This window comes from Indicator indicator, chromosome 1, assembly GCF_027791375.1.
Source record: "Indicator indicator isolate 239-I01 chromosome 1, UM_Iind_1.1, whole genome shotgun sequence".
NCBI lineage: Eukaryota > Metazoa > Chordata > Aves > Piciformes > Indicatoridae > Indicator > Indicator indicator.
The window spans coordinates 58,591,547-58,608,342 of record NC_072010.1 but is presented as its reverse complement, the minus strand read 5'-3'; the positions used below and the strand labels follow the sequence as shown (position 1 = coordinate 58,608,342).

The 16,796-nt window shown below is 39.4% G+C and overlaps 1 protein-coding gene across 1 annotated transcript in view; it reads right to left on the bottom strand.

The window, feature by feature from the left end:
• PCCA (propionyl-CoA carboxylase subunit alpha) overlaps positions 1 to 16,796 on the bottom strand; it is a 292,821-nt gene that overhangs the window by 59,583 nt on the left and 216,442 nt on the right. Inside the window, exon 21 of the mRNA XM_054381074.1 lies at positions 847 to 900. Within this exon, the coding sequence (XP_054237049.1) occupies positions 847 to 900 (54 nt within the window). The remainder of the gene's footprint in view (positions 1 to 846; positions 901 to 16,796) is intronic.

Here is a 16,796-nt window from a genome sequence, read left to right as displayed (position 1 = left end):
AGGGAACCTTTCATTCCTGGACTTTTCACTACAGGTAACTTGTTGGCAGCAATCAGGATAAACAAATTTAGAGGATATTTCAATTCTATTTAATTTTCAGAACTAGTTTTAGGTGCATAAGGAACTTGGAAAACATCAATGACTACATTTTAATCATGCAAATCATGGAATTGGAAGCTGCTACTGCAAATGTTTATATGTTGCCTAACAAAAGAATTTTATTTTTCTGTATTACACGATTGCTCCAAATAACACTAGACCAAAGAAAATACACCAAACCCTGTTTTATTGAGTAAATTCTGTCTAATTGTATAAAATCTGATTAGGATTTAAGCACACTTCTCTCCAGAAAACAAAATCTGGGAGACCTACAGAGCTACAGCATTTGGTTAGAGTGACAAAGGGACAGAAGACTTTGCACTACTAAATAGTCTTCATAAGATAGTTATTGACCCTTCTCTAGGATGTGAGAATACGTGGTAAGGTGAAGCAACAGAGATCAGAAAGCTGAGGTGGTGTGAAAGAGTGGGTTTAATCCTGGTGTGGATCGAACCCAAGTATATAGCAAGATTCTTACAAATCTACAACCACTCTTAAATCCCTTGTAAATGAAAATGAGGCAGATTTGAATCAACTGAAATGTGGAACACATATACTGTTTACCATGCCTTGGATGTTAGCTTCAGAAACTTGCCTAAATTCACCTGCTAAGCACAGAATATTTACACCCAATAACCACCTTCACAAAGATAACCATAAACGTGCTGCCAGTGTAATTTACTTATGTTTTGTTTACATTATATTTTTCTACCAACATAACTCCTGACAGTAGTTACACATACTTACCACTGTGCCTAGGAACTGAATGCTTGTTTCCCCAGATGCATTCCGAGAAAGTCGCTGAAAAAAAAAAAACAACAAACAAACAACAAAAAAAGTTAAAACCTCACTAGAAGCACTTCTGCAATTTGAAACTATTTTCTGTGCCACATCACTGTAAATTAATCAAAGCTAATTGAGTACACAAATCTGTGTATCAACCAGCTACAATAAAACAATTTTCAGTAAACAGTTTCTGTACTAAAAGTCCAATTCATATTTCAGCTCAGAATTCAGACTTCTTTCAGTCAGTTCAATAAAATTTACTTTGGAAGAACAATAGAAACAAATATGGCTAAGTATGACACAGAACAACCTTGGGCTTCCAGAAAGATGACTGTCATGAATAATGAGGCTTCTGCCATCTCTAACTGTCCGCGATTGTGTATTCCTGTTAGTCACATCTAGTATTATCTTCATTCTCTCCTAATGGGAGACATTTTAATCTCTTTTTAAAATGCAAACCTCCAATGATGCCACTTTGAAAACAGGGGGAGAAAAATGACCTTATGAAATGTCTGGTCACCTACTGTGGTTCAGGAGTTGATTGAAGTTATTACACGGTCTTCAAATATTACATTGTCAGTAAGCCACAAGACAATGCAAAAGAAAAGATGTTATTGATTTAACACAATATCATCCATAATCTAACATGCAAAACGCATAAAGAATTCCTTCTTCTTGTGAACCGTCTTCTTGTCCTTCAGCGTGCAGAGTTTTTTCACCCTTTTAATTCCTGCTGTTAAATTACACCACATATAGACCCCAAATCAGGGTCCTAGTCAGAGAACAGAGCCTTAACACTTACACAATGCCAGGCACACATGTAAGTACAGAGGCACAGATTTGAGAAGGTATGAACTGCAAACAAAGAGCTGCACAGAGATCTTCAGCATTTTAAAAACAATGAATCCTAGGAACAGGAGAGCAAATCGTCTTGAGAGATCTTCTAGTCTAGTACCCCTGGCAGAATCGAAATACACCTGTGTCACTCCCGGTATGTTTAACCCACTCTTAAAATCTTTCAATTGAAGAGATTTAACAGTTTCCCTAAGCAATCTATTCCAGTGTTCAAAATCCTTCTCAGTTTTTCCCTGCTATCTGACTTAAATAATCGTTCTTCCACTGCAGCACATTAATTCTGCCCTTTTTCATCACCAAAAGGAAACACACATTATTCCCTTTCTTTTTACAGCCACCTACAGGTATGTGAAGAGCCATTGTCACAGCTCCCTTCAGTCTTGTCTTCTCTAGACCGAGAAAGTGCAGTACAATAGCTAGATATCCCTCAAAACAATTTTAATAGTGATAAATTAAATCCTAGCCCTTCTTCAATAATGGTGCATGTTCGTCAGCTACACTTTATGAAGTAATAATTACTACAGCCCAAACATGCTTATTTTTTGACTTAGCAGGTCACACACTGACACCGCAATCTGTACAATCATAGGAAAACAAAAGATGATGTGCCAAAGCCTGACATATTTCAACAATAATGATTAATGGAATGGAAAATATGGGAAATAAAATTTCATACAAAACCTGACGTTTACTTTTATAAAGGAAACAGGAATATACACTTTTCCCACAGTCTAGGATAAACACAATCAGGTTTTGGAAAGCACAAAGAAGAACAAAGTACCGGCTGCCTACAATGAATGAACAGCATGCCAAAACAAACAAGTCCCAACCACTTGATAAGCTGTCAGAAAATGGCAAGCCGAAAAAAATTAAAGGATTTAATTTCTTTTTTCCTGGAATGCCCTCCACCCTCGTTAGAGTTCTGTCACTTATTGTGCTACCCTTTTGTCCACTTTCAAGGGTCATTAGAGACCTTTTCATGTCCTAATAAAAATTCCATTTTTTTGGCTAATCTCCCTGCCACACAGAAAAACACAACTTAAAAACAAAACACAACTAAAAAAAAAAAAAAACAGCCCTTTTGTCATTTTCTTTAACAGCTTTCAAAGTAGAAGGCAGGTATCTTGACAACTCAACTTATTTTTCACAACTGAAAACCAAATCATTGAAGTATTTCCCACACAGATTTTCTTTCCTTACAACTAAATAAGCTCGGAGAACAATAACCAAACCAATTTAATAAAGCCAAATCTATTTGTGTATCAAGGAGACACTTTCTAAAGCCATCGTGTCAAGACAAGATAAAGATACAAGCAGTCTCTTTCTTGCTCTGACACTGTTGAAGTGCACTGGTATCACCGTACAGTAAATTCTAAATTCTCGCTGCTATTGTTTCCTGTTTCCAAAATACAAAGTATTACACTCAGTTGTTGACAGCATTAAGAGTCAGTATAAGCATTAAAATTTATCTCTTGAATTAACAGCCAGTGAGGGGCAAAACAAATAATGGAGAAAGTGAGAAAAAACAGTTAACAAAGGAGAAAAAGTAATTTCCCTTTTGGGTATGCGTCAAAAAAAAAAAAGCAACCAACCCAAAACCAAAAACAAGAAAGAAAGGTGGAGAAACTCTCCAAGTCACAAAACATATGTTACATCAACAGCAAAAGGAGAACTGCCAGGCTTTTGAGAACCATGTTACAAAAGAAGTCAGCACATTATCATAATTAATGTTTCAAATTACAGTTGTAAATAAATTTCAGCTGTTAGATGTGATTAGATTTTTTTTTGAAGCATATTGAAAGGAGTTATTTCTATTCCACTTGTGGGCTTGTGTTTCTGGGATTTGTAAATGTAATTGATGTTTTCAAGAAAATGAAAGGACACGGTTAACAATTATTCTTTTATTTTCCACCTCCTTAGAAAAGGGACCAGTCTACAGTTTCTCCTGGAAAGTTAGATATTTACATATTCTATACCGCATAATAGATGGTTTCATATTGCATGTGATAGCAGGAAAGTAATCAAATAGAGGTAACAAAAGAAAATAGCTAATTATATGTAGCCATTGTTTTCCTAATAAATTGCAAATTATTTGCTAGGAGGTTTACACTGAAAAGCAAAATAATTCTACCATTTGAATAAAGATGAAACATCAATGTACATTAACCTGCCAATACAGTAAAATTACATTGTTGGCATCAACTATATGATCTTAGACATAACCAATGCTCTTCTGACTGGTACAACTGATAGAGCTTCAGAGTAGCCTAATTAGCATAATATAAGTTAAAAGTGTTTATTTTTTCCTTATGAGAAAGTAACAAGCTAAATGAAATCTGGAAAAAAAATAAATAAATCATAACTTCAAAAAAATCCATCTGCAGTCTCAAAGCTGGCAAATGGGTGTGAGTGTTACATAAATATTATATGCTATTTTACACACACAGGTTACGATATGCTATACTGCATATGCTATGTATATACAAACAAAATGCTTATGCACACATGTAAAAATAGTCAAGTGTATACAATCATACAAAACGTGTTTGATTCTCCTCCTTAAGTGCATGCTATACCACAGTCATTTCACAAATAACCATTTTAATCTGTAAATCCCAGTAAATTACCAGAGGTTAGTGTGATTTGACTTTAAATTCTTCTGCTTTGCCATAGAAAATTATTTCCACTTAGCTGGGTATCAATGATCTATTCATCGTAAGATGCAGTAGGGTTACAATCAGCTTTGCATTAAGCCTGCAGTGGATGAGCGCTTGCAGATAAAAATGATAACAACCTTTACATGAAGAAGGATAAAGAAGCTCAGCCAAACATGAAATATATAATATTGAAAGAGAGTCTAAACCGACACAGACATTAGAAAACAACAGGATCTTAAGAGTTTTCTCCACAAATCTGCTGGTATCTTGGGCTCTACAAGCTACTGGAGGGAAGCAGCTGAAGGGAAGGAATGGCACCAAAACAAAGAAACTCCAACAAACCAAAAGCAAAATTTTGGCTTTGCTCACAAATTAAAAACTCACATGTTAAAATGAATATGAAGTGGTAAAGAAAATCATATTAAGTAACATGTTTATTTTGAATACTACATACTGCCTTTATTTATTGCTGAAAGTAAAGCAGGAGAGCATTTGCTATAGAAAATAAACAATTGTCCCATGGCCAATGTTTTTTTGCAACTTTTTCAAGCCACGGCATGACTACAGTCAGGCAACATGTATCAGACTATGCAGACCAGCAACAGCACAACAACCACCGCAACAAAAACCAACCAAACCCAGAAACAAACAACAACCCACAATAAACAGGTCTGAGAAACCTATAGAAAGATTACAGATGAAATTTTAATTAATCACTACGCAGTTTCCTAGCCTGGTGCTGTTTTTCAGAACACAAAAGTTCTTGCAGCCCCTGTTGCTTCATTTCAACTGCTTACTACCAGATATTCTAAATACCTTATGCCATGAATTTCAAATGGAGAATACTATCCATGTTTTGGTTAATATTTAATACATTTTTGAAAAGCCAACCTAGCAAAATACAAGCCAGAATCATCCCTAGACAGATTTAATTTTAAAATAAATCAGTATTTCCACCAAAGGGAAGTCAGGGGGAAAACCCACAGTATTTCACCTTACAGAGTTACAGCAGATTGATCTGCTAGTATCTCATTTATGAGATTTTCTGTACATGAGGGTGACTGGACATCTGGAAAGAATCTTTTGTCCACCATAACCACCTATGTCACTCCCAATCTTTGGAGTCCTATGGTGGGTCAGAAAGGAGGAGAAAGCTGCAGAAGTAGCTGTGAAACCATGAAGTCATCTCACCAAAACGTGATGATTTGGTCTGGCTTTATTTTTCTCCTTTTCTCTGTCCTCCTAGAACCTTTGCAGAAAGCAGAACTTCTTTCAGCACTCCCTTTCCACTGAGCAAAATCCCAGCCTAGGGATGCCATCCCAGACTAGTAACGTTACCAAGATTTCTTGTATGTTGGAGACTGTCTCCATTGTACTACATGTTCAGACTTGCACATCCTCACAAGCCTTTCCACCTAGGGGAATCACTCTCCTGTTGTCACAATTCAGTATTCTCCACTGGTGGTCCCATCACTTCCTCTCCTTAAGTGCATTAAGCTACAGAGGGAAACTTAGTCTAGTTTTGCACTTGCTGTTCTACCCTTAGCCATTATCAGGTTTAAGTCACACTTTTTAGTATGTGGAGCTTCAGTTTGTTGTTTTTCCTGAGGCTACACTCACTTTTTCCAAGCTGTCATGTCACCCAGTGAGGAACAAGATGATCAAGTCCTGCTCTGTATGAAGAATTTTGTCATGTGAAAGATGTCTAAAACTGTGTAAATGATACTACGCAGAAACAGTCTTTTCCTTTAAGTGGAATCCTGACAAGATACTGACCTCCCCCAGAACCTGTTCCAAGCTACCTTAGTCTTTTTCCAGGCACCAAATGGAAACTCTTCCCAAACGGTGCATATACAGATGTTAAACACTGTGTGAATAGCTTACAGAGCATCGAAGATGAAGTTGCAAGTTGCAAGTGCAGTTTCTAAGAGGTTGAGAAACCATCTTACTACTTTTTAAAGAACTGTTTTGTTAAAATGCCTGGGATTAGGGATTTGTTATCCCATAAACACAAAAATGAGAACACAAATCTTTCCCTATGTTTCTTCAGGTGATATGATATCCAGTGTTTGTCACTTTTTAATTCTTTCTGCCAAACTTCAGATGTGCAAATATTTAATATTAATACTACAGTATTGCTATGACACATACACGGAATGTCTTCCAAGCATGTCCACATGCTCCTTTAACCCTTTGAGGTAGGTAGGTATTTATAAAGCCAGAGGATGACAAGTTTTTTAAAAAAACAAAACATACACAAAACCCAAACACAACAACACCACAGGAAAGACAGTTTATTTGGTGTGGAACAGTTACTCCAGCCCAACATTTCCAGCTATTTACAATTATTTGCAATGATGAAGAGTTTAGTCCTCCCTGTGAATTTCTAAATGACCAAAAATGTTAGCAACTTGGCCCTTGTTTTAACATGCCATAATGTGTTCCGCTCTTTTAGGGGGTCAGCATGCAGGTAATATGCTGCCATGTGATTCTAGATCTGATAATGTTTATGACAGCCCTGAGACAGATTCTCCACAAGATCCATAGTCATTTCTAGCTCTCTGATACCCGTTCTCTTCCCTCCCCTTTGCTCTCTCAATATGTAACCACATTCAAGAAAATCATTCCTTGTCTTTCAGGATTTAGCTATCATAAAGCTACAATGTCTGTCGACAATTGAACACAATGTTTTGGTCTTTTGGCACATACAGAATCCTTACAGATATTCATCCTGAATACTGTCTGTCATTAAAATGGACAACTCCTTTGTAAAAAAAATATGGCATAAGATCCATGACAACCAACTTCATTTGGTTTAACACGTCAAGTAGCAAAAAAATATAACTAATCCCATTAGGTTAAAGAAAGAGAAGTTTGTTGTTTGCAGATAGAGTTTTATTGTGGGAGACCTCTCTCTGAAAAGCAGGTAACAAATTCCAGAGGGATTGATTTGGCATAGCAGTGGATTATTCATTGTCTTACCCAACGAAAAAAAAATTAACACTTAATTTTCGTGAAGGAATTGGTATGAGTGGTGGTGTGGGCTTTGTGCTTCTGCTACTCAATTAAGGAGGGATAAAAAAGCAGCAGTAAGCTGTAATTTTATGGTTTGGGTTGGTTTTTCACACATTCCTTCCTTTCATACATTCTCCATTTGAACCATGGATAAGAGTATGGAATAAGCCTTCAGTGAAACTGACATCACACAAACTGCCAACCATTCACAAGGGTCAGGTACTTGCTATTTTAAGTAGACATTAATACAAACACTCTGGTATGACAATAAAGGTTATCCAGTATTTTCAAAGTATTCAGGACTCAGAAACTGGCCATACTACTGTTGTACAGGCTAGAAGTATATTCAGGGCTCATTTTAAAAAGTAACAATTTTAACAATTTTGGTAAATATCCATGTCAGTGAAGCCACAACAGTAAAATTTGGTTTAGTATGCATCATTAGCAATTACAGCAAGCAGCACCAAGGCAGCCAGCTTTTATACACTTTCCCTTTCCCTACAACCTTTGGAAACAAATGAAGTCTTAGGTCTTCCTTACATCACCAATGACCAAACAACGAAACTTAAATGGGACAACTACCAATTTTCTTGTACAGAATCTTTCACAAACTCAACAAGTTGAATTATCCACTAATTATCTAAACCAGATTGCTCCGGTCTTTCCAAGTACGTATAGGAGATATATATTGAATCATGTATGCCGATGAAGTTTCAGAATTTCTTCTGACTTCCCTATGTCTGGGCTCATCTACTTCCACGCAAGAAGAACAGCTATGCCATTTGCCAAGGGTGGCATCAGGACATGAGTATCTATGCTCTAGAATGCTGCACAGCTTCAAAGCTTCCTGGCAAAACCTTCTTGCCAAGAGTTTTCCTTTTTTCCTTATCTTGTTACAAACCAGAAATGATAATTAAATAGGAACATCAGCTCTGTGCTTAGTTTGGGTTTAAAAAGTCACAGGAAATAGTTCAAATTAGTAATGAGAACAGATAACAAATCAGTGAACATGATCAAGTTATGGCAGAAGTCTAGTTTTCGACTGTGATTTTAATACAGCACAGTTCTGGTCCCCACAGCTCAGAAAGGAGCTAACAGAAAGGGAAGATGTTCAGAGAGCAACACAGACATAAAAACAGGCCTCTCTGCAAGGAACAGCTCTGCAGCACTGAAAGAGGCAACTAAGTAAGGATGAGCATATAAGCAACATGAACACAATTGCTCACAGCAACCATTAGGCAATAATAAGGCTGCTATAAGCAACCTGCAAAATCTATCATTCTCTTTGTGCAATTGCAGGGGAAGAACGAACAGCAACAAGAGTTCCCTGACCAACACATTAATACTTAAAAAAAAAATTTTACGAGCTTGACACACAGCAAAGCATACTATATTGCTTGCTACCAGCTTCTGTACTTGTCTTTCACCTGGGGTATTTAAGACCTTGTTTGTACCTGTCCCAAACGCTAAGAGATTGTCAAGTAAGATGATAAAGATCAATTTCTCTATATCATATCCACTCATTTTTTCGAGTTTCAAGGCTGTGCTCTGTTTTCTCTGATGACTGTGGCTGGATGAGCAAACAGGAAAACATGGGCAGCTTGTGTTTCTATATTGCTAAATAAAGGTGAGTGATGGGATGATGCCTGTTCCCAAAGGCAAAGGGCAATGGCTATCTCATTCCTTGTGGATAGAACATGGAGTGGGCTAGGCCACTGGCAGGCTAGCAGTAAATGACCTTGATGGTGAGAATGCCTCCCCTGCTTTGTGTTCCTCAAAGATTACTAGCTTTGCAGGAGGTAAGAGGTAGGGAGGTTTTTGCTGGAGGGAGAAGCCTACGAAGAGCTCCTGAGAAGCCCAAACAGATTCTCAGGGGTCTGCAACATCCTACAACAATTCCTACAGCATGGCAGAAATCTGTACCAGATTTGTCTAGGGCTGTCATAACTGGAACAGGCTGAAACGCAGCCAGAGAGCAACCTACCAAATAATCTATATGGACCATGAGGAACTTAGTGTTGGGCCTAACCCTCTGGCTTTTCTTTACCCAACAGTATAGCATTTAGAATGTAATATGCCCAAATGTCTGCCCCCGTTTGCAAATTATTATGTGTCCCTCTTAGAAAGACAACCTAGCAAAAGTAATTCTGAAATCATGGGTCAATGACAACAGCAGAGAATGTACAGTAACTGTACAGCACTAAAGAATAGACTCTTGAGGAGTCTTCATGTACACTGCTCACTAAAGCTTCCCAAAATCATTGTCATGGTTTAAGAAAATGAGTGTGCTGAAGTAATTGTACTTTAGACATGAAACCTGTATAATATAGCATTATCACAAATTACATCTAAGATCTCAAAATGATAACCAAAAAAGGGTAATTTAAAAAAAAAAATAAAAAATATATACATATATTTTAAAAAAAAATCTCCATGGGGTTGAAGGAAATGAATACTTGGGCTCAGGCTTTGTTCTCCTGTCAGACATTTCCCAGAATGTCAGACATTTCCCAGGAACAAAGGCTTCATAACCTACAACGTTTTCTTTTTTTTTTTGTTATTATAGACCAAAATAATAATCAAAAGAAACATTGCATCTGAAAAGCACTTAAATTTATCATATCCCAGGATGTAGGATATACTCTTCCTGCTGCAATTGTTGATACAATAAATAAAATGAAAAAATAGTAATTAAAAAAAATAAATTCCCTGTAACATTGCAAGTAGAAAAAAATCCACTGGTAAATCTTCATATATTTCATTCACAGAAACATTTGAAACTTGAGACTGATGCTTTCAGCTTTACAGGATCATGTTCTTGTTTAGTAAACCCATTGCTCTCTTAATTACATCTTGCTGAGACTGGCAAAAAACCTTTTTACTGTAGAGCTGGGGATGTCCAACAGAGTCCCAAAACAGTTAGGCTAGAAGGGATCTCTGGAAATCAGGCAATCATATTCCCTGTCCAAAGCAAGGCTAATGTCAAAGTACTACTGAGTTGCTCAGGACCTTGTCCAACTGAGTTCTCCCTACAGAGCTTCTGTCCAGCAGAGACCAATCCTCTGAAAGCCAGGAAATACAAAGAGAAGGCATCACCAGTAAGATTGTGAAATTGCTTTGCTGAAGCTGCCACAAGCCACCAAGAGTCTTCCAGGCTCCAGGCAGAATGCCTACGCTACCTTTAGAGTGAGAGGTTTTATTACAGCAAGCTGACAGAGCTGTGAGACCAGTGTGGGCTGAAAATATGCCCACAGCTGAAAACAGGCTGGGTGCATATGATACAAAAAAAGAGGTACAAAAGTCTTGGCAAAAGATGGTGATATTTTATTCCGGCTGAGAATCCTTTCACTATAGGGAATTGTCTGCAAGTAAACGGTATATAAGAATGAGTTGACTGTTTGATGATGGGATCAATAAAAACAGAGCATTAAACAGCTCTAAGGAGTTTTAAGATTCGTCCATGTAGTGTTGCCATAGAGCAGCATCAGAATTTGAATGGTTTTTGAGACCTTGCCTAAACACAAATAGTGCCAAAGCAAAGAGGGTTTGCGGCGCTCCTACATGCATCTGCTGAACTTAATGGATTCATTGATTTATCTTGAGGTTCCCTTAGATTCTGATTCATTCAAAAAAGAGATGTTCAGCTCCATGAAAAAGGCAGCTTATTCCTACTTTCTCTCCTCCCACCCACTCCCCAATTCATAAACTAGATTTGAAGGGGAAAGGTCACAAAACTGGGCTTGCTAGAAATAAGCCTGAGGGCAGCACACCAGTATTTGAGGGATGGTGTGCTGGTGAGGTCTGTTGGTCTGCTGTATCAGTGGAGGCAAGGAATGGAGATCCAAGCAGAAACAAAGATGCAAGACTTATTGATGGGTTAGCAACCACTACTGCATCAGAGAACAGTCAAGTAGGAATTCCTGATGCAGTTAACGATGTTCCTGCTTAGTGCAGGGGGTTGGACTAGATGACCATTAAAGGTGCTTTCCACTCCAAACTATTCTATGATTCCATGAATTCGAACTTCTCTGTGAAAAAAACATCGTGGGACCATTAGCTCAACTGAAGTGCATTTACACTAATACACACAGCACGGGAAACAAAACAGCAGGAACTGGAAGCCATTGTGCCTCACAAAAAGCAGGATATGATGGCCATCACAGGAACATGGTGGGATGACTTACACAACTGGTGTGCCACAATCAATGGCTACAAACTCTTCAGAAGGGTTAGGCAAGGAAGGAGAGGCAGTGGGGTGGCCCTGTATGGCAAGGAGTGTTTTGATTGACTTGAGCTGAATGATGGTGACAATAGGGTTGAGTGTTTATGGGTAAGAGTCAAGAGGAAGGTCATAAAGACAGATATCCTGGTGGGAGTCTGTTACAGACCGCACAACCAGGATGAAAAGATAAGACAAAATACTCTTAGTCATCTGGGAAAAGTCTCAAAATTGCTAGCCCTTGGTCTTGTGAAGGACTTCAACTTTCCTGATGTCTGCTGGAAATACAACACAGCAGTGAGGGAGCAGTCCTGGAGGTTCCTAGAGTGCGTGGAAGATAACTTCCTGGCACAGCTGTTGACAGAACCAAATAGGGTAGGTGCCCTGCTAGACCTGCTTTTGTGAACAGAGAAGGACTTGTGAGAATTAAGGCTGTCTTGAGCAGCTTGGTCATGAAATTATAAGAGTTCTTGATTGCTGGAGAAGTAAAGAGGGGGATCAGCAGAACTGCCATCTTAGACTTCCAGCAGAAGACTCTGACCTGTCTGGGAGACCGGTCAACAGTGTTCCTTTGGAGGCAGTCCTGATGGCCTTGGAGTCCACAAAGACTGGCATTCTTCAAGAAGGAAGTCTTAAAGGGTACAGAAGCAGGCCAACCTCCTCTGCCAAAAGATGAGTCCACAGGAAGGAAGACTGGCTTGGCTGAAAAAGAGATTTGATTGCAACTCAGGTGAAAAAGGAGAGCTTATGGTCTTTGGAAAGGCCACTCCGGAGAACTACAAAGTTGTGATGCTATGCAGGAAGAAAATTAGAAGGACCAAAGCCAAACTAGAAATTAATCTGGCTTCAGTTGTCAAAGGCAAAAAGAAATGCTTCTACAAATAGATTAGCAACAAAAGGAAGACAAAGGAGAATCTCTGTCCTTTGTTGGATGCAGGGAGCAACACAGTGGTCAAGCACGAGGAAAAGGCTGAGGTATTCAGTATCTTTGTAGTAGTAGAACCAGTTGTTTGCTGCATACTCATCCCTCTGAGCTGAAAGATAGTGATGGGAAGCAGAATGAAGTCCCCATAATCCAAGAGGAGATTGTTAGCATCCTGTTGCACCAGTTTGACATGCACTGTCTATGGGCCCATAGACTTGTGCATGTCTGTGAGGGTACTGAGAGATGGTGCAAGTGCTCACCTAGTCACTTCCTGTCATCTATTAGCAGACCTGGCTAACTGGGAGGTCACAGTTGACTGGAGATTGACAAATGTGATGCCCATCTACAAAAGGGCTGGAAGAAGAATCCAGGGAACTACAAACCTGCCGATCTGACCTCAGTACCAGGGAAGCTCATAGAGCAGATAATCTCGTGTGCCACTACACAGCACATGCGGGTCCAACCAGGTGATCAGACCCAGCCAGCATGGGTTCATGAAGGGCAAGTCCTGCTTGATGAACCTGATCATCTACAAGGTGACTCACTCAGTGGATAAGGGAAAGGCTGTGGATATCCTTTATGTTGACTAGAGTAAAGCATTTGACATTGTCTCCCACAGCATTATCCTGGAGAAACTGGCTGCTCATGGCTTGGATGGGTGGATGCTTCAACTAAGTAAAAATCTGACTGGATGTCCAGGCCCAAAGAGTGGTGGTTAATGGAACTAAATCCAGTTGGTGGCTGCTCACAAGTGGTGTTCCCCAGGGCTCAGTACTGAGGCCAGTTCTCTTTAGTATCTTTACCACTGATCTCATGAAGATGATTGTGTGCACCCTCAGCCAGTTTGCAGATGACACTAAGCTGGGAGGGAGTGCTGATCTGCTTGAGGGTATGAAGGCTCCGCAGAGGGGCCTAGCTGGCTTGACTAGAGCAATTTTATGAGAGTGGCCTAGTATGTATCACCCAGGTCTTGCACTTGGGTCACAACAAGACCATCCAATGCTACAGGCCTGGGAAAGAGTGGCTGGAAAACTGGCCAGTAGAGAAGGACCTGGGGGTGCTGGTTGACAGCTATCTAACCATGAGCCAGCAGTGTACTCAGGTGGCCAAAAAGGCCAACCGCATCCTGCCTGTATCAGGAATAGAGTAACCAGTAGAAGCAGAGAAGCGGTGGTGTCCCTGTACTTGGCACTGGTGAGGCCACACCTTGAGTACTGTGTCCACTACATGAAGAATATTGAGGTCCTGGAGTGTGTCCAGAGAAAGGCAACAAAGCTGGTACAGCACCTGGAGAACACATCTTACAAGGAACACCTGAGAGAGGTGGGGTCTGGAGAAAAGGAGGCTGAGGGGAGACCTTATTGGTCTCTACAACTATCTGAAAGGAGGTTGTAGTGAGGTGGATGCTGGTTTCTTCTTCATAGTAACAAGCGATAGGACAAGAGGAAACAGCCCCAAGTTGCACCAAGGGAGGTAGAGTCTCGATATTAGTAGAAAGTTTTTTACTTAAAGGGTTACCAAACTTCAGAATAGGCTCCTCAGGGAGGTAGCTGACTCATTATCCCTAGAGGTGTTTAAAACATGCATAGATATGATGCTAAGGGACATGGCTTAGCACCAGATTACAGAGTTAGATAATGGTTGGACTTGATGATCTTAATGGTCTTTTCTAATTGAAGCAATTTAATGATTCTGCATGCACAGGGAGAGAGGCAAGGTCATTAGATGACAACAGGGCTCACTGAAATCCAGCTACTTGTACAGGGCAGACAGACACCTGCACTGTCCCAAAATACGTCTGATGCCTTTCTTCCAACTCTCATTACTTTCCAGGATACCATTCCAAACCACCATTCTCCCTTCCAGTTCCTGCTGGAGTTCTAACAGGTTTTTTCCACAACTCCCCTTTGCCTCACAGGAATCATTATGCACCTCCTCTATTTGTTTAATTTTGCTACAAATATTTCCTGAAAGGCTATATCATATTCAAATTGTGTTTTACAAATAAATGTATTTTAAATATATCCTTTCACTAACATCTTTGGAAACAGGCAGGGGAAATCATTTGGGCAAAGTGTTTCTGCACACACAAATTTCATTTGCTTGGTAAACAAAATCCTATGCTTCACAATTCATTAAATTAAGTCTCTCCAAATAAGACGCAGAGTTGAGTCATAAATGGAGAAAATGATGAGAAACTGGGATTAGCCAAGGAATTACCAAAAATAACAATAACAGAAAAAACCCCAACATGACAGAATCTGTATAAGGAGTCCTATGGGGTCTGCCCACATCCGCATCCCTGGAGACTATCTCAGAAACTTCTTTCTCAGATTCTCTCAAGTTTTCATCACTTCATCACACTATATAGCATCCTATGGATTTCAGAGACTGACAGATTGCATGGGGTTGGAAGGTACCCTCAAAGGTCATCTTGTCCAACCCCCCTTCAGTGAGCAAGGACACCTCCACCTAGATCAGGTTGCCCAGGGGACACATCAAGTCTGATCTTGAATGTCTCCAGGGATGGGGCCTCAACCACATCCCTGAGCAACCTGTTTCGTTATTTTACCAATCTCACTGTAAAGAACTTCACAGTAATCCAAAGCAGCACTAAGATTGCAGAGCCCTTCTGCTGCAGCCAAACGGACCTGCAGTATCCCCCAGGGTTCCAGTGCCTCTCTCATCTGGGGACCTGGCCAGGCACTCCACAGCGCCCATCTGCTGCACACAGATGGGCTTCCTCGCAAAGGAAACAAAGGCGGGAGGGAGGGGACTGCTGCACATCCTAGTTGTGCCCTGATATGCCCTAGACAGACTGTGACCAGGGTATACACCATTCCTCAGGCACTCAGATGTATTCCTGGGTTCTCTACTCTAGAAATAGTCACAGAATAGCTGTCTTTTAAGCTTGCAGGCCTTCTTAACGCTGTGGCAGAGTTGTTGGTCTGCTTTGTTCTATTACACATTGAGCCTTCACCAAAGGAGTGGAAATACATGACCATGCTTAATTACTTATTTTTAAACGTGTGACAGATATGCAACAATTTGAATGTCTAGACTGTAATTTACATAAATAAATTTTAAACCAAAACATTTTAAAATTATTTATTTCCTGCTTCCATGCTTAAGTGCTTTACTGGATTGGGGCCAGGCTGCAGGATCAAGCAGAAGGTGCATAAATCAAACCTTCAAAGAAATCTAATGTTCACAAAGACTGTATGTGGTTGAGCAAGTTTAGAAGAATGAAACCAACTATGAAGAGAAATTAGATTGGCTGAAAATTAATAAAGCACAGCTGGAATTATTTGATTCATCCATATTTGTTGCTTAAATGGCTCTAGGGCTAAGTCTTGCTGAAAGAAGATACTTCAAGACTCAGGGGTCAATTGCTTTTGGAGACAAATTGACCTACAGGAATACACTTGTCTAATTTGGTTCTTGCAGTGGGGCAAGTCTACAGAAATACATAACCAAAAAACCAATTTAGATTCCAGTGAGTGGATATCAGAGGTCAAATTTAAGGTTCCCATAAATTTACATATATACACTAAAAGATTAATAACTTTTCAAGTTACTGTGTTTCTTTGCTAAAAGCCAGAACTTACAGATAAAATCTAAGGAAGAAGCAGCATATGTGCTTATTCTACATTCTGTTGGATTAGAGACCATGCAGCCTCGCTGCTGTGGCTGGCCCTGCAATACTTCATACACTCTGATCATACTCAGGGAGTGCAAGTAACACTGCTGCTGGCTCAGCTCCTAGGAGAAAACATGTTCTGATCTCTCACAATCATTAATTTTGAAACTAATTTTATGTGGCAGTTCAAATATTACACTTTTAGCTAACTGGTCTTACTACTATTAGTTACAGTCTAAGATCCAACCATATAATTATGATATAGTTTGCAATGAGGCCTTCTTGACCGTTATCCATTCTAAATATAAAGCTTTTCTTCTAGATACATTTTACACATTCATACATCGGTATTGTTTCCTCTTCAAAATTAGGACTGTATTTTATAAAATAACACCAAAATGGACCAGTATTAAAATATAAAAATGCATTTGAAAATACAAAATTATTTTGGATCTACATAAGCCCTGCAACTGGGATGAACTTTCCACAAAATCTACAAAACTTCTGTCCAGAGTTTACTTGGGCATGTAATGAAAATTTCACTTTCACTGAAGACTAACCTTGAACGATACAGATTTTTTTTTTTTATCTTCAAGTTAC